Genomic DNA, 20,139 nt, shown 5'->3' with positions numbered 1-20,139 from the left:
ACAATATAATATTTTGTTAGGAGAGTCCATAATAACAAGATCTTATCCAAATATGTATTGTAATTAATGAAAATTGTTTATAAATTTAATTAAAATTATAAAATAAAAACTACAAAAATATAAAATATGTAACTACAAAATTATGAAATGCAAAATTATAAAATTAACAAATTACAAAATTAAAAATATATAATTTCATAATTATAAAATTATAAAATATACAATTATATAATCATAAAAATATAAAATTACAAAATTATCAAATTACAAAATTATCAAATTATGAAATTATAAACTTATCAAATTGAAAAATTTTAATTTTGATTTTTTTTGTAATTTTATAATTTTATATTTCATAATTTATAGTTATATATTTAATATTTTTATAATATATATATATATATATTAAATTTATAATTATAATTAAATTTAAAATCAATTTCCGGTAAATATAATAAATATGTGGTAAATATTTCTCATCATAGTTTCATAATTTCTTATAACAAAATAGTATATTAAGACATTTAAGGAAGACGACTGTACAAAATAAATTTCACATCACAAAATTAAAAAAAAAACATTTAAATACAGAAACTCAATTCAAAAGTTCTAAAATATCAATGACTTAATAAACCATAATAATTTATCGAAGACTCAACTAAAAATTTTAAAATTTATCATATATTCAAAAAATAGTTAATAAAAAATGAGGTTTCACTTGTCAAACATAACTTTACACGTACTTATATTTATCGCATGAAAATGAAAATGCTAGCTTGGTCACTCTCATTCTTACCCTACTAATGCAATAGCAGACTGGTCCTTAATAATTTAAACATATTCATTACTGTTTAAGGCGTTTGTGTTATTTCTAATGAAGTTTCAAATTATTATGCCATTTATAGTTGTTTTATTTAATATATATATATATATATTTATTTATGTGAGTATAGTTTATTCATTATAATTTTTTTTTCTTCATAAAATAAGTACGTTAAAATATTATTTTTATATTCAAATCTAAAAAATAGACAGATAAAAATAAATATTTTTGTTGAAAAATCGAAAACTGAAAAGAAATATAGAAGTATCTTTTAAACCCTGAGATGATCTCTTCCCCACGGCATTTCACCTACCCTACCCCCACCATATAGCCTCCGTCCCGACCTTTATCAATATAAAAATTAATTGCCAAGTAAAATGCTTCAATATTTAGTTACTTTAATATATATAATATGACATGAAAATAAGTATTTCAAAAAATAATTAAGAAATAAAAGATCAAATCAATATAAATAAAATAATAACAAATAAAATTTGCGACATAATTTTATTGATTTAAAAAAAATCTATTTACAAAATTTATTCAATTTTAATTATTGATGAAAATATTGTTGATTGAGTCTATCACTTAAATTTATCTGTAAATTATAATTTTTATTATCAACAAAAATATTTATTAGTAACATTCGTAGATGAAATCTATTAATAATTTTATTTATTATCGATAAATATTTTTGTCAATAAATTTAATCGATGAAATAGTATCAAAGTTTCTGTTTTGAATGTTGTGAAAAATAGATTGATAATATAATTCTTTTAAAAATTTGTTAATAAACTCATCATTGTTTGAATTTTACAAAAAATTGTTGATAAATTCATCGATAATGCAATTTTTTAAAATTTATTAGTTAATTGAGTGTTGATTTTCTTGCTAAATTCAACAAGATATTTGTTATAAATTAATTGAAGATGAGTGAAAAAAGAAGGAGGAAGATAATGAGGAGAAGAAGGAGAAAAAAGAAGAAGTGACAATGACAGCGTGGTGACTATAGTAGTTACAAAGGTGAAAATAGAGGTAGAGTTGGTGGCACCGCAATGGAGGAAAAATAAGAGAAGATAGAGGATGAGTAGGAGGATAAACTGACAAACAAGATAGCAATAGATGTGAGATGGAGGAGGAGGACGAGACAAAGAAATAAACAAAGAATCAAAAAATGAGAAAAATGAAGATAAAAAGAAAAATCGAATTGTAATATTTACTTACATGTATTTAGTTGTGATCAAAATTCATCGGTAATTATTTACAAATATTTTGTACTTATTTGTAAAATTTATCAAAAAACATTTTACTAATTAATTTTTTACAAAGGTAATTTTAATTTATTGATATATTTTTATAATTACCAATAAATTTTATCCGTAGATAAATTTTCCTTTTTTTCTATTAAGTTATTTTCCTATTGTAACGTAATCTTAATATAGTTTCATCCATCCATTTAAGAAATAAATTCAAAAGAAATTCTAGAATGGTTACTTATTATACATATGTATATAGGAATGTTATGTAGAGTCATTATATATATTTGCTGGCTATTTTGGAGTGAGTATGCAAGTTGATTCTTTTGACACCCATTAAAAGATATTTTTAGTCTACAGAAAGAATGGGTGGGACTACCGAAAAAGAAATTTCCATACATGGTTTGTTTTTTGTCAATGATTTTATTACGATCAGTGACTTTCTCATACACAGGACACCCTTTAACTCTGTAAATGAAAGCACCTTTCGACAATTCTTATTTCTTTTACATCACATCACAACACTTGTCATTATTATTTCAATAATTTCACATAATATTTTAATTCTAAATATACCCTTCATCGTATTCTTTTCATCACTAAACTAACCTTAAAAAGATCATTTAAACACAGTTATCTGAAAACGTAAGTTAACTTAAATAAATTTAGTTATTTCCTATTATCCGCTTTAAGTCTAGAACACCATCACAATTTCACACTACTTTTCAAAAGATGAAAGAAATAAGAAATATTTAAACTCTATCGAACTCAACTCTTAATAATTAAGAACTATTATAATTGCGAATAACGATAAATATACACATTTATGAACACATTCTTTTTCTTTTTGTTACACATCCTTTCATAATAAACCTGACTTTTATTCTCTGGCTGCTGTAATGATCAATATGTATCATTGCCGATATTCGTCAGCGCACTCGTCACTTGCTTTTAGTCTTTGGTTCGGAGTGTTCGTGGTACAGTCAATAGCATCCATCACTCATCAAAAATCCTCGTTTGTGGCTGTATAAGAAACAAGATAACTCAACTCCACATGCACAACAAGAAGACAGAGGAGTGAGTTAGAAGGTGTGCAATGGTGAGAGCTGAACCTTATTCATTGTTCCAGACAAGGAAAGACAGAGCAAGACACATTCGGAGGCTCTATGCTGTCTCTTTGTTTGTGGCCATATGTTTTGTCTGGGCATTCAGACTCACCCACATACCCGCAAAAGGAGAAGCTGCTCAATGGGCATGGCTTGGTTTGTTTCTTGCAGAACTGTGGTCTGGCATCTATTGGGTCTTTTATCAAGCCCTCCGCTTGAACATGATCTTCAGAACAACCTTTCCCAACACACTCTCTCAAAGGTTCGTCTTTTCCACCTTTACTTCACAACACAACTCATCATTTTGTGATTGAGTATAACAAAGAGTACATGTTTGTGTTTGTGTTTGAATTTGGCAGATATGAGGAGAGTAGGTTTCCGGGAGTGGACATCTTTGTGTTTACGGCGGATGCAGCGGTGGAGCCACCGTTGCTGGTGGTTAACACGGTGTTATCTGTGATGGCTTATGACTATCCACCTCAGAAGTTGAGCGTGTATCTCTCAGATGATGGGTGTTCAGAGATAACCTTTTATGCTCTTTTAGAGGCTTCTTCCTTTGCCAAGCATTGGGTCCCATTCTGCAAGAGATTTAAGGTGGAACCTAGGTCACCTTCTGCCTTTTTCAACGCTCCCGCCTCAACAAAATCAGAAGATCATAACTATGTCAAACACTTGGCAACCATCCATGTATGCAACTGTTCATCGTCACTTCTCTTTGTACTTTCATCAAGAATTTTCAAGACTCTGTATATTCCTTCTCACAAAGATATCTACTTGCGTTTTATTTGCAGAAACTATACGAAGAGATGAAAAGGCGAGTAGAAGATGCAACCAAGTTGGGTGGTGTACCCAGTGAAGCACGCTCGAAGCATAATGGGTTTTCGCAGTGGGACTCGAATCCCTCTCCACGTGATCACGACACTATCCTTCAAGTACATTAACTTTCTGAAACTGTGTTCGAGAGAATCACATGTTACATATGATTTGTTAAACAACAACGTTTTCGATTGTTCAGTAACTTTGATGCATGTGGTGTTGTGGTTTGATTTTCTTAACAGATACTTGTGCATAAAAACGACTCGCATGGGTCAAAGGATGTAGATGGGTGTATTTTGCCAACCTTGGTGTATATGGCTCGTGAAAAGAGACCTCAGTATCACACCCACTTTAAAGCTGGAGCTATAAATTCATTGGTAGTACACATAATTTCAACTCTACATTTCTTAAAAAATAATCTGGATATGGAGAATGACATCTCAATTTATGTTATAAATGCACCATATACTTTTAACCCCCAATACATTTTTACATCTACTTTATATATACACAACAAATATGTTTTCTTTTTTACATAAACAACTACCAACTTGAGTGGTATAGTTATTAAAAAAATGATTTTTTATATTTATAAAGAAAAAAATTAAAAAATAAAATAGTGAATATAAGATGTGAAAAAAAAAATTTGTTATCAAAATATTTATGATCATATAAAAACTTTTCCAACGTAAAGGTTAAATCTTTTATTCGACTTGTAAGAAAATAACAATCAAGTATTATTTGTTAGTTTATAGGTTTTCAAACCTTATATTGTGTTCAATTTTTTTATTATTAACGTGAAATTTAGATTTATTTCTGAATTTTATTTTATATGAGAAATTCTGGAGGTGAGTTAAGTTAAATTATTGACACAGATTACAAATTATTGAAATCCTAGTGAATCATTTATCTGAGATCACATTATATGTTATTTATATCGACACAGATTACAAATTATTGAAATCCTTATCCATATGATTTTAGGTGCTTTTAGATAAGTGGAACAGCTTTTAAACTCTAAACTAATATGTTTGGATTTTTTTTTTTCTCTCGTAGAACCAAAATTTCAAATTTTAGTTGACTTAGAATGAATTGTTTTCTTAAAAATAATAAAACTCAACTTAATTTTTTGATTAAACTTAATCACACGTGTTACGTTGCCAGTAACCTTTCACAAAATAATTATTCTATCGAGATGCATTGAATAATATAACATTACATTTGTTTGACCTGTAGCTAAGAGTGTCTTCGGCGATTAGCAATGGGAAAATCATTCTAATTCTGGATTGTGACATGTACTCAACCCATTCACAATCAGTGAGAGACGCTCTATGTTTTTTCATGGACGAAGATAAAGGCCGAGAAATTGCTTACGTGCAATTTCCACAAACTTTTTATAATATTGGAAAGAATGATCTATACGGGAATGCTTTATCAGAAATTCTGGAGGTGAGTGATTTAAATTATGGGTTAAGTATCTTTTTAGTATCTGAACTTTGATCTAAAATTGGAATTCGTCATTCTCCAAAATTTTAATATATTTTGGTCCTTACATTTTAAAAATGAATGAATATAGTCCTTTTAACTCAATTACGTTAACTTTTGTTGAGATATCGAACACATTTTTCAGTAAATATTGAACAAAGAATGTGTTAAACAGTGTAAAAAACTTCGATACTAATATAAAAAGTGTTCGAGACGTCAAAAGAAGTTAACATAAATAGGTTAAAAAGATTATATTTGTTCATTTTTAAAGTTTAAGAACTAAAATATATCGAAGTTTCAGGAACGAATTCCAACTTTTGATTAAAGAGTAATAAAAATATACTTAATCCTTAAATTATCGATGTAATCTAAAGCTTTTTTCTCTGAAAGTAATTTAACGCTTCTTGATCACTTTGAAGGTAGACCTCCGTGGCACAGATGGTTTTGGTGGCCCTGTTTGTATTGGAACTTGTTGCTTTTTCAGAAGAGATGCTCTCTGTGTGAACAAGTTTAGGCGTGAACACAAAAATGATTGGAACGATGAGAATGAGAATGAGGTGACTGAAGAAAACCTGCATGAACTAGCAGAAAAATCAAAGGCTTTAGCAGATTGCACTTATGAGAAAAATACTTTATGGGGGAAGAAGGTGATTTAGTAATAATCTCTTAACACTTTCACAGTCACATTCATAATCATAGTTACAACTTACAACACATTCATATTCATAATCATAATCATAATCGTAGTACAGTAAATGATTTCTTGTGTTGTAGATTGGTTCAATATATGGGTGTCTTGTGGAGGACGTGGTAACAGGGTTATGGATACAGTCACAAGGATGGAAATCAGTATACTATAACCCATCAATAACAGGTTTTTGTGGTATTGCTCCCACTAACTTACTTCGCACACTTGTTCAACTCAGAAGATGGGGTGAAGGTCAATTGCAACTTCTGTTTTCTGAGTTCAGACCTAAATGTTATGGTGATTACAAGATCAACTTAGGCCTACAATTGGGATATTTGCATTATAACACATTTGCATTCACTTCCTTGTCAGTACTATATTACTCCATCATCCCTTCACTTTATCTCCTTAAGGGCATTTCCTTCTTTCCAAAGGTATGACCTTTCTCACAAAAAATCACAACTTTACACCATTTTCTTCTCTCAAGCTCCTTATCAAACATAAACTCACATTGTAAATTACTCAAAGTTTATACTTAACAGATAATGTTGCTAACGTTTTTGTGCTTAATCTATTGGTTCAACAGGTGTGTAGCTTATGGTTTATACCTTTCGCATATGTAATTGTTGGAGAGATTGGTTATAGTTTGATTGAGGGTTTGAGTAAGGGAGGATCAATCCAAGGTTGGTGCAATGGTACAAGAATGTGGTTGTACGTGAGATCAAGTTCCTTTCTGTTTTCCTTGTTAAACTTCATCTCAGGATTGTTTGGACATTCAAATCCATCGTTTTTACTCACACCAAAGGTCACAGAAGATGATGTTGCTCAACGTTACGAGAAAGAGATGATGGAGTTTGGAACCTCTTCTCCTTATTTCACTGTTCTAGCAACACTTGCATTGCTCAATCTGTTTTGTTTGCTTCTAACTTTGAAGGACTTGGTCCTTGGAAAAGGTGCATTTCTTGAGAAAATGGCATTGCAAATTCTCTTGTGTGGGTTTTTGGTTTTTATCAATTTTCCCTTATACCAAGCCATTTTTGTAAGGAAGGATAAGGGTAGAATGCCAACCTTTCTTTCTGTTAAGTCTACTGCATTCGCTTTCACTGCATGTGTCTTCTTCAAACTATTCAATTGAGTAAATTGATGTAGTCTTTGCATTGAAAAAGATGTACTTATTGCCATGGCTATTAATCTGAAATGGAAAGAAATGTTCCTAACATGTGCAATATTATTGTTTTTGTTACTAATCTAAATCTTCATTAGCATATATATAAAGTCAACTACAACATGGTTGTCACTTCCATAACACACCATGGCTTTAACTTTTATTTTCATCATGACCTTTATTTATAAAGAAAATATTAATAAAGAAATTCTGATTTAAACTCTATTCATCCTAAAATTCAGACAATCATAATCTGAGGGAACAGATGATGAAATGTAATTAATGAAAATCTTAGTCATTGAAAAGAAAATAACACATAGCGATGTGAACACGATGATGAACGATTTTCCGGAGAAAAGAGATGAACCAAGAACAAGAGGAGAAAATTTAGGATGGAAAATGGTGTTTTTGGATAAAGGGAGAATTATTTGGTTTATGATGTAACGCGTTAGCCAATGTGTCGTCGTGTAGATAATAGAGAATGCGAGTTGAAAAAAAGGAACAACTTGAAATGGGAAAGGAAGAAACCAATCACAACCTAGTTTAACAAATGATGTATTATTAAGGATAAAATATATTTAAGTTGAAATAATAATGATAATAATTTTTATATAATTCCATGGCTTATATACTATTTTTTGGAATTTTGATTTGATGGTTTATTCTTGAAATGAAAAAAGAAGAAGAAGAAACCTTTATTATCCAAATAGCAAAGCCAAAGAAACGAGTACGAAGTTAGGAATCGAAGGTCGAAAGAATCTAAGCATGGCGCAGGTGCTGTATATGGCTTTACCTGTCCCCGCAAAACCCCGCAAAGCTGCATTATCATCTTCTTCTTCCAAGCCATTGAAGTTTCCCCGTAGAAGCCGCAGCACCAACATATCCATTCCCACCACTTCCAAAGGTAACGACAAACAAAGCATGCTTTTTCATTTCCTGCTACAATGCTTCTACTTCATTCAATGCTTCCTTCACTATTGCAAAAAAAAAAATGAAACTTTCAGGCAGTGGCAAACGTTTGCTCAAACCCCAGAAGCTGAATTTAGAGGTTTCTCCTCATAGAGCTGGTACATCTACTTTTTCCCTCATCGTCGTGTGTGCTTTGAAAGAAAGGGGAGTTTTTTATTTGTTGGTTTGGTTTTGTCGATGTTGTAGTTTCAGCGGTGAGGTTGATGCGAATTGAGCTCGGTGGTGCTTTTGCTGACCTTCTCAACGAGAAAGGGAAAGGTTCTGGTGAAAACGAGATGGGGTATGTTCAAAGAACGCTCGGTTTTCGCACTCGGGAGTTGAGTCATCACGACCTTAGATTGGTTAGTGTTGTTTGTTATCACTTTGAACCCTTTTTCTGCTCTGCTTCATAACTTACAGTGCAAAATGTTATTTCTTTCTTATATTTAAATATTCTCTTTAATATCTAATAACTTCAAGATTGATGCTTTGGTCAATGGCAACAACTTTTCTATTTTCATATCAATAATTCAATATATAAATGAGTTTTTGTTGTCTTTTGTGAAAGTGGTATATGGGAATGATCGAATGATCGCTTATCTTCATCTGAGATTAAGCATACTGTACGAGTATAATGCTTGATTTACAGTTCAAATTAGTCGTTGATTACTTCCCCCAATTTCTCCTATTTGATCAGACTTTGCAAAATCCAGAGTATTATCAGTCCTTTTTAGGCTGAAACTTTGAAGTATTTTGAGTTTTAAACTAAACACCTGTTCATATTACTTCATCAACAAATTATTGATTCTTTTCTCTGTTCGAACTACAAATTACATAGGTCACAGACATTGTTGGTGGCACAATTCGCTGGAGAAGATATCTTGATCATCTGATCAATTCACTATGTCATGATAAAGATATATCTAGCATGGAACCTCTTCTCTTACAGGTGAATTTGAGCTCTATATTTCTTACGATCATGTTTGTTTCAGTCACTGGCTAATTGAATTCGTCATATACAGCACAAACAGAGAGAGGGTAAAGAAAAGAGCAAAATTACATTTTTTTTTTTAATTTCGTCGAACACTGCCCATTAAAGATTTTCTGCTGGATCTTTGAAATAAAGTACATGGTGTAGTTAAACATTCATCAGCCTGACTTATGTTCTTTGGACATTATTAATGATCTTAGTACTTTAATTGGTTCAGATTCTACGAATTGGCTTCTATGAGGTTGTCAAATTGGACATGCCACCTTATGCTGTTGTAGATGAGGTACTTTTTTTGGCCCATGTGTAATTCTTGTTTAGTAGATGAATTGGTTCAATTCATATTTCATAAGGCTTGAGAAAATATCATAAAGATTATAATTTGAATAATGGATATGAATTAAATTTATAGTTGCAAAGGATTTTCATTTGTTGAATTCAATTTGTTTAATGTTGTGGTAGAGATGATGTGTTATGCTTACGTGTTTTATTGTTTTGAAATTCAACCTATATTTCTTTTTTTTTTCTTTTTCTGAATAATTAGTTTTTGTAAATAAATTCTGAAGTCATGTTACTGTAATTTTGACTGGTTAATTTTGAGGTTTTGGTTCAATACTATAGTCCAACCTTCTCTTCGTTGTAGTATGAATCTGCTGTATGAAATGCAGAACGTGGAGCTTGCTAAAGTTGCTCTCAGACCTGGGGCTGGCAACATGGTCAACGGAATCCTCCGAAAGCTAGTTGTGCTTAAGGTTTTACTTTTTGTATATTGAATATCTTAACTGTAAGAGTGGGAAATCATGAAGAATTTTATCAAATACATTGATGTTTGGTTTGCAGGAGAACGGTACTCTTCCTTTGCCCAAAGTGGAGGGTGATGACCGTGCTCAAGCACGTGCGTTGGCAACTCTGCACTCACATCCAGTTGTGAGTGACTTACTGCTTTCACTTTTTCTCTACCTCAAGTCGTTATTCTAATTTAGGAAAATTCAGAAGTAGGAATCACTGCATCAGAGACCGATAAGCATAAAACCTTTTATTTTGTGCTCAGCAATAACCTCTATTCCATTGAAGTATGGGTACGGTATAAGCTTAAGATATTCAAAATGTCTGTAAACAAAAAATTCAACAAAGAAGAATTGGAACTATTTAGTTTGTACTCATTTTCTACAATGCTCTAGCATACCTAAAGTGCTATGCTATTGGTATTTTCTTAATATTTTGTGGTTGTTATCAAAACATAATTAATAGGCTAACGTTGAAGGCCATAAACTTTTTATTTAGAAGGTGGAATTTGTATTTCAGAATTTAGATACAGTACACTAAAATCTAATGTTTCTCACTTTGAATGGTGGTTTCTTGGTTGTTTATATTCTCAGGTTAGTATCATTGGTCAAACATAAGTTTGCTGTACCTAAGATCAAATGCCTAGATAAATATATCCTAAATGTCTATCCCTGTTATATGCAAGAAGAGGTTTAAGAGTATTCTGTTAGGATATAAGGAGAAGAGACGTAAGTTAAGATAGTTAGAATATTAATGAGTAAGTTACCTGAGGTGTTCGTTTGAAAAATTCTCAGATGCAAGAAGGTTCGGTAATGAAGAATCACACCCTCTGTAGTGGAGAAAAAACAAAAAATGAGGTGAGGTTAGCAAGAGAAATAAAAATCATTATGGAGGAAGAAGTGGATGCATCAACAAAGAGAGTGAAGATTATGGACTCGAGGTCAGAAAAAAGGAGATAAATCTCTCCTCAGACTGTTTACCCTTTTACACAAAGCTAATGCTTTGTTTACAATTGATAAACATAAAACGTCCCCATCTCTCTTGCATCCTCATATTCTTTATCTCTATCTAGTTAACCCCTCTAACTTAACTAACCACTAATTTCCTTTCTCTGTTCTAAATTATAACAATGAACAAATTTGTTTACCTTATTTGGCATAACCATGTTAGTTTACTTTTTCTATAAAGCAAAGTATAGTAGGGATATATTACTCCAATAGTACTACCCAAGGTTCCAATTGGCATATTTGGGATCCTACATGGGAAGGAAGAGGACCACTGTATAATGAATAGTTTAGTATTCTTTTAACCAAACTAACATGTAAAGGTTAACAAAAGGAACTTCGCAATTTACTAAAGTTGCTATCAACAAACTAAGGTAAGTAAAATTTAATCGAAACATTTTCTTATTGTTCCTTTTGCAGTGGATGGTAAGGAGATGGACAAAGTATCTCGGCCAGGAAGAAGCCATTAAATTGATGATATGGAACAACAGTGAGCCCAGTTTCAGCTTAAGGCTAGTGAATATTTTTATGATAATTTCAGAGCTATGGGTAGTATGTAACACAAATACACAAGCAATAAAGAACTCAAGCTATATTTTTATGATAATTTCAGAGCAAATCGTGCAAGTGGTTTTTCAAGAGATGACCTTGTAGCACAGCTTAATGAATTGAAGGTGCTACCTCTGTCATGATTGAATGTGGCATTTGCTTATCACAGTATCTGCTTTTTATTTTATTTTTATTGTTTAATGTTTTTGTACATTTATAAAATTCTGCATTTTTTTCAATGAATTCCTTTCTTTCTCATCAGGTTTGAGCAGAAGTTCATGTTACATTTGCACTATACAATTGTATATTACCTTTTACTCTATATCGTCAACGTCTTCCTGACAGATTTAAGTTTCAGGTCCCACACAAGCTTTCATTGTATTTAGATGAATTTGTTCGTATCAAAACTGGGTTGCAGGTATGAATTTCCTTGTGCGAGTATTATGAATTTCTATGGAGTCAAACACTGATTAGAGGAGAAAAACCATTGGGACTGAACTATATGCATATTTTCTACCTTATGTAATAATAGCTATTAGGTTCAACATTGTGTAATTGTGCTTTAGCTAAATACTTGCTTGCTTTGGGTTATCTTTTACTTTAATTTCTTTTATATTTTTTCACATGGGAGGCATTGGAGTTATATTTGTTTTTGCTGTTACTAGCTCTTATGAAGTAAGCATGACTTTCTCGTTTAAGCTGACTGTTTATAGGCTCGTATTTCAGATTGTCATTCATGCTGGTCTGCTCAAAAAGGGTTTATGTTCAGTTCAGGACGAAAGTGCAGGTCAACCTGTCATCTTTTCTCATAGAAGGGATTCATATAAGGCAGTAATATCTAAAGTTTATTTTCTCCTCTTTTGCTTTTCACTTGGAACACTGCCACTGGCCTCTGCTTTGCTAGATGACCCACCAGGCATAATACATTATTTTATGCATTCATGTTCCTATATTGGTTTTCTTTGTAAGATTTTGTTGTGATTGATGGAATTTGTGACCAAAGGCCTTGCATTTACACACGCACTATTTTACCCAATATGCTAATCAATGTATAGATTTCAACCGGTCTTTATTTTCCTTTTTGAATTTAAAGAAATTTTTACTTTGCATGGTTGGATTATCGTACAGTGTGTCATATCCTTGGTTACAGGTCTAGTAATTTCTGTTGTGGATCCTCAACCTGGTGAAACTATCGTCGATGGCTGTGCTGCTCCTGGTGGGAAGACCCTCTACATGGCCTCTCATTTAAGTGGCCAAGGTACTAATTCGTCTAAGATATTTTATTAAATCATTGAATTTCAATTTCTTCAGATGCGCTCATAAATATTTTCTTTCCTTTTCTTTCGAGGAGATTTGTTTCGGACACTTATTGTTTTCGTGAGTTAAATATTTTGAACCTGGGAGTTGGAAATATAAAAGCTTTGTAAAACATGAACATCGTTTCAGATCCCCTCTCCCCACGGATCCACCCATAAAATGTAGCAGAAGTCGTGTTCTCCGTTGGAGATAATAATCTCCTTCGATCTTCATTCATTCTGGCTATGAGACTGTTTTTGTCTACAATGTTCTAACTTAACTTACTAATTTGTTGATATACTAGTTTCTTGCTTTTTTATTTTTCCATTCAGCAGAATAAAAGGAAAGCTTGTGTTTTCAGGCAAGGTATTTGCAGTTGATGTAAATAGTGGTAGGTTGAGAATTCTTAAAGAGACAGCAAAGTTGCACCAAGTGGATGGTGTCATTACCGCCATTCATGCTGATCTTCGCACATTGACTGTATGTTATTTTCTCCCTGTAAGTGTCAACTCTGAAATTGCTATTTAATTATTTCTCATTAGTTTTCTTTTGGATTTCCCAGGATAATGGACAACTTAAGAGTGACAAAGTTTTGTTGGACGCTCCATGTTCTGGACTTGGTGTTCTATCCAAGGTGATTGTGTTAAAATACGTTTCCTCATTGTCATTGTTCTCACAAATTATTCAGTATACTTCCCTTTTGTTTATTAATCTGTTTCTATTCCTCGGCTTTTGAAGAGAGCGGACTTGCGCTGGAACAGGAAGCTTGAGGATATGGAAGAACTGAAGAAATTACAAGATGAGCTCCTGGATGCAGCATCCAAGTAAGCAGGAGATTCCCTTTGATGTTCCCTCTTTGTTTCTGTACATTATCTTTTGTCCAGTGAATACATTGAATGAAGTGACAAAAAGCTTCACATGCTGGTTGCTTATTGCATAATCAATCAAGGCTTGTTGTTGTATGCTGATATGAAAACTTGAGTATACTAATTTCGAAATAATCTCTGTAGTAGTAGATGAAACTAATGGTAGATTGTTTCCCTAATGCATTATTTTTGCACATTTAGATTGGTAAAACCTGGGGGAGTATTAGTTTACAGTACATGCTCCATAGATCCTGAAGAGAACGATGACAGGGTGGCTGCATTTCTTGTAAGACATCCGGTAAGAATTATCACTACTCACTAATCTATTCAAATATTCTAATCTTTTGTATAAAATACTCTTTCATTTTCTGAATTGCACTACTATAGCTGATGTTATAAATGATAAATCCTCCTTTTAAGCTTGGTGACGGGCTTCTTTAGAGAAATTGGATGCTATTTACGTTTCAGGAATATTGTCGAATAGCATTTGGAGTTACTGGAAGTTTATAGAAATTAAATGTTCTGCATGTCTTTGATTAGGTCTCTGTAAACCTTTTAGGACATGATTGTCTGATTCTATTTTGAGTTTTTGACACAGCAGAAGGAATTAAACAGGAACAACATGCATATCATTCTCTTTGGAGATCAGTACTTTGGTTTCCCCTTTCAACTGCTAATTTACTATTATTTGAATTCCAGGATTTCCGCATTGATCATGTAGACAGATTTGTTCCTCCTGATTTTGTGACAAGCAGTGGTTTCTTTTTCTCTAACCCCGTTAAACATTCACTAGATGGTTCCTTTGCTGCTCGTTTAGTACGTGATCCATAGAACTTCTGGGAAGGAATCCTTTGTGGATTTATCGCCAAATATATACAGTTTGGTGAAAAATGAAGAGGCTGCTTATGAGTTGTGGCTGTTCTGGTATATCTCTCCATGTGTTCATAAATTGAAATCAAGCATTTACCCTGCAGTGGGATACTGCACTTCCAGAACAGGCATTCTGATTTCTCCTCAAAGATATGCGAAGAATGAGATTGTCAGCAGGTTCTATTTCACCAGGAACTCTGGAAGAATGATGAACTGATGATCCTTAAAACAAGTACGGATAGGATTTCTGAGTGGAAAGTCCAAGCTTCAAAGATTTCTCCAGCATAATTACTGCAGTTTCAGGAGATTACTTTGAGAGTAATGTTACCTTGGAATGTTGTCTTCTAGGAGTGTTTGTAGCTTGATTTAGTTCAGTTTTGTATTAAAAAGGCATTTGAATCAAACATCAGATATAATGTAGTTTGATTCGGTTTTAATTTAATATAAAATCTGAATCATACCAAATCAATTTTTCAAACTACAGTTTAATTTAGTTTTAGAGGTTGGTATTATTTTAAAACATTTTATAACGAGAAAGTATATCATAGAGAGTCGTTTTCTTTACAATCATTGACCTATTTATAATTTCAATTTTTTAATATTCAGAGCTAACTTACATTGCAATTGTCTGCTGTAATGCTCTGATAATTAGCTATAAAATTATAGATATCATATATAAGATTGATCCTTGATTTCTAATCTGAATCAAACCGAATATTTAAGGAAAAAAGACTAATCATAGATCAAAACATCAGCTAGAAATTGGTTTTGATAATATTTTATGATTTTCTGTTGTATTGGTTTAGTTTTTAATACACTTAACTAGTTTTACTGTGACGATGCTATACATAGGCACTTATAGCTGCAGCTGTAACTTTTGTTCAAACAAAAAGTTGCATGGCAAAGACTGATTAAGAAATGCAAGTTAGAAATGAATGCCAAAGGTTTTCTAGTGTCACAATATTCTGTTCAAGTTTAAAAAAACTTTACTTAGGCATAACGTGCGTTTCTCACCAGTGGGGTATCCTTTGGCAGTGTCTTTACTTTTGTTTTTGTCTTGGCTTTTTTTATCATATGACAGTAGTAATGCAGTTTTCAAATTTTTTTGTTTCTGGTTAGTTTTTGTTTCTGAAAATAGCTTTGTAGGGTGAATAATATGTTAACACCTGTTTGGAGAAACGATGTGAGTGCTTGTGATGAGTGTGATGAGTTGTTCCATGGAAAATGAAGATAAAGAGAAAGCAACACTGAATTATGCATTGCCATGCATAGGGCTATGACTGAGAAAAGCATCAGCAACTGTTGTGCATGTCCACAACGTGTCATGGAAACTATTATCCTCTCTGTTATACTCAGAAGTCACAAGTGAACACAACCAAAACCCTACAGAGCATAGATCACAGAGACACAACATGGTCCCTGACATTAATTTGAAACACCAAAACAGGAATCCAGGTCCACAAGATGGAGTTTTGGTTGCTCTCTCTCTCTCTCAAGGGATATGTTACAGTGTATTCTCTTCTTAATACTGCTACCATTCAAGAGAATAAATGATTTCATATCTGAAATTTTCTTATAATAGTAATGATGATCCACTAGTCATCTTTGATGATATGAACATTTTTGCACTAACCATGCATAGTCATTAAATACTTTTCTATTGATTAACAATGTAAAAATGTGTACAAAGTTACTGATAAAAGTTAAACTCGTTTCATATACAAGCAAAATGCTACCTAGGATCTTATTCAGCAATCTGATTCATTGGACTAACGACACACAGGTGACAGATTCAGTCGAACAGTACAAAACTTTCACTGTCATCTTTTCACAAACCTCCACCGTCTCAAATTTGATGCCTTGAATGAATTTACCTTAAAGGTCTTGAAGCAATTGTTTATAAATATAGAGTTATAAGGAATAAAATAAAGTGACACATTAACTACTTCATTTATATAAAAAGTTACTACAGTTCTTAGTTTCTGTCAAGCAACTTTAACCAACAGCAACACTAAAACACGAAAGAAACAGAGGAAATGTTAAATATGAGACTTTGATTTACTCTCTTTTTTGACAATTCCTTAGGATTAATTGTCATTATTTTCAAAAAGAAGTATTTAATAAAAAAATTCCTTAACAAAACTAATTAATAATACATAAAAAAAAAAAAAGAAACTTCATGCAAATAAATTTCGTTTTCAAATTGAACCAAATCAGTTAGCATTTAATTACTTAGGTGATATTCCTAAGAATACATCTCTACATTTATTACACCTATAAAAGTTTAGTTATATATATATATATATATATATTACAATGGGCCAAATTGAATGAGCTTGATGTTATATAAGAACCGCAATATGGTTCTGAGGTTACATATTCATCTTTGATAGAGTTTTTGTTTGATACGTTTTTACTCCCTTCCTTCTTGAACCTTCATCATATTCATGAACCAAAAATGTCTTCATCTTCCTTCTCCATAACTCCATCTTCAGAAGCTTTTGCATTCTCTATTTTTTTTTTTTTCACTGTGGACCTTTATATTCTTACGATCCCTCGATTACTTCTTTCCTACCTATATCATGCATAGTTCTCTCCTACCTGTGCAGTAAAGGAGAAAAGCTTAAGTTGGTGAAGCTGATTTGGGATGAAAGAAAATCATTATGCAGGTGAATTCACGCTCAATTAACTGTTCAATATTCATATTCATTCATGCTTAATTAACTGTCCAATATTCATGAGATACAGCATCTATATAAAGTACTAATAATCTATCTGTGTGCATATACAGTATCATCTCCTAAAGAATTTGTAGCATGCATATACTTATACTTATTCAATATACTTATAAAACCAGAACCATGTCTAATTTCTCACCTTAAGAGTAGCCTACCCTACATGTTTCTTTTCTCGCTCCTTCGCAAATAAGATCCAAGATTGTTTAATAGTTTGAATCAGGCTAAAAAGTAAAACATGAATTTACTGCTATACAGATCAAGCAAATTTCGATAGAACACACCGTATTTGATTAAGATTCATTCTAAGAACAGGTTTAATCAGAGATAACATATCTTTTCTCTTATTTGAGTATATCCAACATTGGAAAAACGTTTTAAAAAAAAATGTATACTATATTTTCCAGGATTATTTATGGCTTGGACTGTTTTCTCAATTTAGTACTGTTTTCAAATTTCACCTAACTATGTGTTAGAGAAAGTACTCTCCCGTCTCAATTAAGTATTAAGTAAAATATGCAGAGATATAAGAAAGAAAAATGAAATGTAAACATATATTTGTTGAACATGAGAGAAGATCTATTATTAGATTCGTGTGTATTAAAAATTAGTTTGTTTCTGACTTGATGTCAGAGGATATACACTCTACAAAGTCCTTAATCAATGTAATGTAATAATGATATGCATGTATAGATGGTGTGAAATAGGAGATGGTGGGTGAATAAACCAAAGAAAATGATATTTTGACTACTAAATTTTGATAACTTTCTCTTACAACATGTGTTATTTTCTAAGTGGTTTTAAAATATTGGGAATAAAAAAATAAAAGAACGAAAAACTACTTAGAAGATGCCATCTAAAGTTGTAAGAGAAAATTGTCAAAATTTAATAATAAAAAATTATTTTGCATAAATGAATGAATGAGAAAGCAATATAGTATGTGCATGAAGAAGAAAAATAGAGTAGGAAAAAAGTGGTTAGTTTGGTAGAGAAAAGATGCACATGAAAATGCTGTATCAATAAATGTAGATGTATGGTCTGATAGGAATGCATGAATGATGAATGGCATGTAAAAAATGGACAGGTAGTGCATGTGTTGAAGGGTTTATTGGTGGGATTGTGATGAGATAGATACATGATCTCTCATGTTGACAGAAGAGAGAGAGCACAACCCGAGAATGGTTAAAGGAGTGTTTGGCTTTGTTGGGAGTGTGCTCTCTCTTCCTCTGTCATCATCACATTCACATGACAATTGCTTTGCTGGAACAGTAGATGCACCACTATGTCTTATACCTTTCAAGGTATGTCAAGTTTTTCTTACCTCACCTTCCTTTGCTTATAAACATGTCCCTTTCAAACTACTCACATTTCCTATATGTCTAACTAATACCACTCTGCATAAATTCAAATGCTCTTTCAAATCACACTTTTTCAACCAAAGTAAAACAAATTCAACAAAAGGGAAATCAAACTGGATACAACTAAGAAGATTCTCCTCCTTCTTGGTCAAGATTTTTGCTAAATTTTTATCTTGTCTTCTTTAGCCTCCAAAATGTGCTTATGTCAGAATATTATAACTCCTTCTAGAATTAATTATTCTTTTCATTCGTATTTTAATTGAAGAGTTATGAGTAGGTCTCATTTTTTATTTTTGTTTCAAATAATTTTTAAATTTTTAAAATTTGACTCCATTCTATCATTTTTATTAATATTTATAAAGTTATAAAGACATGACATGTTTTAATTTGTAATTTTTGAATTTATTTTGTAAAATTTTGTGTTATCCACGTGTGAAGTCTTATAATAGGATAATGATAATTTGAGGTAAAATTTATTATTTGTATAAATATATATATATATATATATATATATATATATATATATATATATATATATAAAGTAGAAAAAGTTTTGTTGCGAAAAGAATCGTGAGACTGCTGAAATACTACACACTGGGAACAGTTTAAACAATAGTGGATTTCTAAATTGAATTTTAACATTTTTAAAAGAAATTACAGAATAAATTTTGCTGTAATTACTTGATTTGTATAAAATAACAAATAATGTCTTGATTTCAAATGTTCTTTATTGTCTTGATTAATATATATTTTTTCCTTTGTCAGCACTTTAATAATGAATTAATTATATCAACAATTTGAAAGTTGTCTTGAAGGTTACAACTAGGATGTCAAAAATATTTGCGTTCCTGGATATTTGCGGATAAAATCCGCGGCGGATAATTACTACCTGCGGGTATTTATTATCCATGGGTAGTGGGTATCGGATATTTTAATACCCGTTTATAAATGGGTCGGGTACGGATATCATACTATCCGTACCCGCAAAAACTTAAAATTAAAATTTAATACATATTTTATTAAGTTAAATTTAATTAAAATTAAAATTAACAGTATATTTTATTATGTCAAATTTAATTATAATTAAAATTTAATTTTATTTATGTTTTATTTTTATAATTTTATATTAAAAATTTTATAAAATATATATATTTTTTAAAATATTTGCGAGTATCGGGTATCCACAGATACTCACGGGTTTTAAAAATATCCACGAATATTTTTTAAGCGGATACTCGACGAATAATCGGACGGATAGCGGACAGATTTTTTTTACGATCAGGTTGCGGATAGGCACTATCCGTGTCCAACCCGACCCGTTGTAACTCTACGAAGTTGTATTTATACGAAGGCTTAAAATATATTTAAGCCTAAAAGATGTGGCATAAATTAAAAATATT

General features: G+C 31.6%; 2 protein-coding genes across 2 annotated transcripts; both read left to right on the top strand.

Annotated features, from left to right (window-relative positions):
* Positions 1–2,994: 2,994 nt before the first annotated feature.
* Positions 2,995–7,393, top strand: LOC114193834 (cellulose synthase-like protein E1). Its single transcript, XM_028083781.1, has 8 exons — positions 2,995–3,447; positions 3,545–3,872; positions 3,977–4,117; positions 4,244–4,378; positions 5,238–5,450; positions 5,906–6,133; positions 6,261–6,608; positions 6,761–7,393. The coding sequence occupies exons 1-8, from the start codon at positions 3,176–3,178 to the stop codon at positions 7,307–7,309; spliced, it is 2,214 nt and encodes a 737-aa protein (XP_027939582.1). The 5' UTR covers positions 2,995–3,175; the 3' UTR covers positions 7,310–7,393.
* Positions 7,394–7,992: 599 nt separating this feature from the next.
* Positions 7,993–15,124, top strand: LOC114193835 (probable ribosomal RNA small subunit methyltransferase B). The gene is made up of 17 exons (XM_028083782.1): positions 7,993–8,243; positions 8,344–8,406; positions 8,495–8,649; positions 9,126–9,236; positions 9,496–9,561; positions 9,944–10,027; positions 10,116–10,202; positions 11,486–11,577; positions 11,679–11,739; positions 11,973–12,032; positions 12,341–12,401; positions 12,765–12,872; positions 13,272–13,390; positions 13,473–13,544; positions 13,649–13,734; positions 13,978–14,074; positions 14,476–15,124. The coding sequence occupies exons 1-17, from the start codon at positions 8,105–8,107 to the stop codon at positions 14,605–14,607; spliced, it is 1,593 nt and encodes a 530-aa protein (XP_027939583.1). The 5' UTR covers positions 7,993–8,104; the 3' UTR covers positions 14,608–15,124.
* Positions 15,125–20,139: the final 5,015 nt, after the last annotated feature.

Source organism: Vigna unguiculata, chromosome 8 (genome assembly GCF_004118075.2).
Source record: "Vigna unguiculata cultivar IT97K-499-35 chromosome 8, ASM411807v1, whole genome shotgun sequence".
In the NCBI taxonomy this organism is placed as follows: domain Eukaryota; kingdom Viridiplantae; phylum Streptophyta; class Magnoliopsida; order Fabales; family Fabaceae; genus Vigna; species Vigna unguiculata.
Note: the sequence above shows the minus strand (reverse complement) of the source record. Positions and strands in the feature narration are given on the sequence as shown.

What these genes read in the sequence shown, in the direction of transcription:
- LOC114193834 (XM_028083781.1), top strand. Translation starts at nt 3,176, where the DNA reads ATGGTGAGAGCTGAACCTTATTCATTGTTCCAGACAAGGAAAGACAGA. An exon ending in CTGGAGCTATAAATTCATTG is followed by an intron (nt 4,379 to 5,237) that starts GTAGTACACATA and finishes TTTGACCTGTAG; the next exon opens with CTAAGAGTGTCTTCGGCGAT. An exon ending in GCATTTCCTTCTTTCCAAAG is followed by an intron (nt 6,609 to 6,760) that starts GTATGACCTTTC and finishes TTGGTTCAACAG; the next exon opens with GTGTGTAGCTTATGGTTTAT.
- LOC114193835 (XM_028083782.1), top strand. Translation starts at nt 8,105, where the DNA reads ATGGCGCAGGTGCTGTATATGGCTTTACCTGTCCCCGCAAAACCCCGC. An exon ending in GTCATCACGACCTTAGATTG is followed by an intron (nt 8,650 to 9,125) that starts GTTAGTGTTGTT and finishes CAAATTACATAG; the next exon opens with GTCACAGACATTGTTGGTGG. An exon ending in CATTTCTTGTAAGACATCCG is followed by an intron (nt 14,075 to 14,475) that starts GTAAGAATTATC and finishes TTTGAATTCCAG; the next exon opens with GATTTCCGCATTGATCATGT.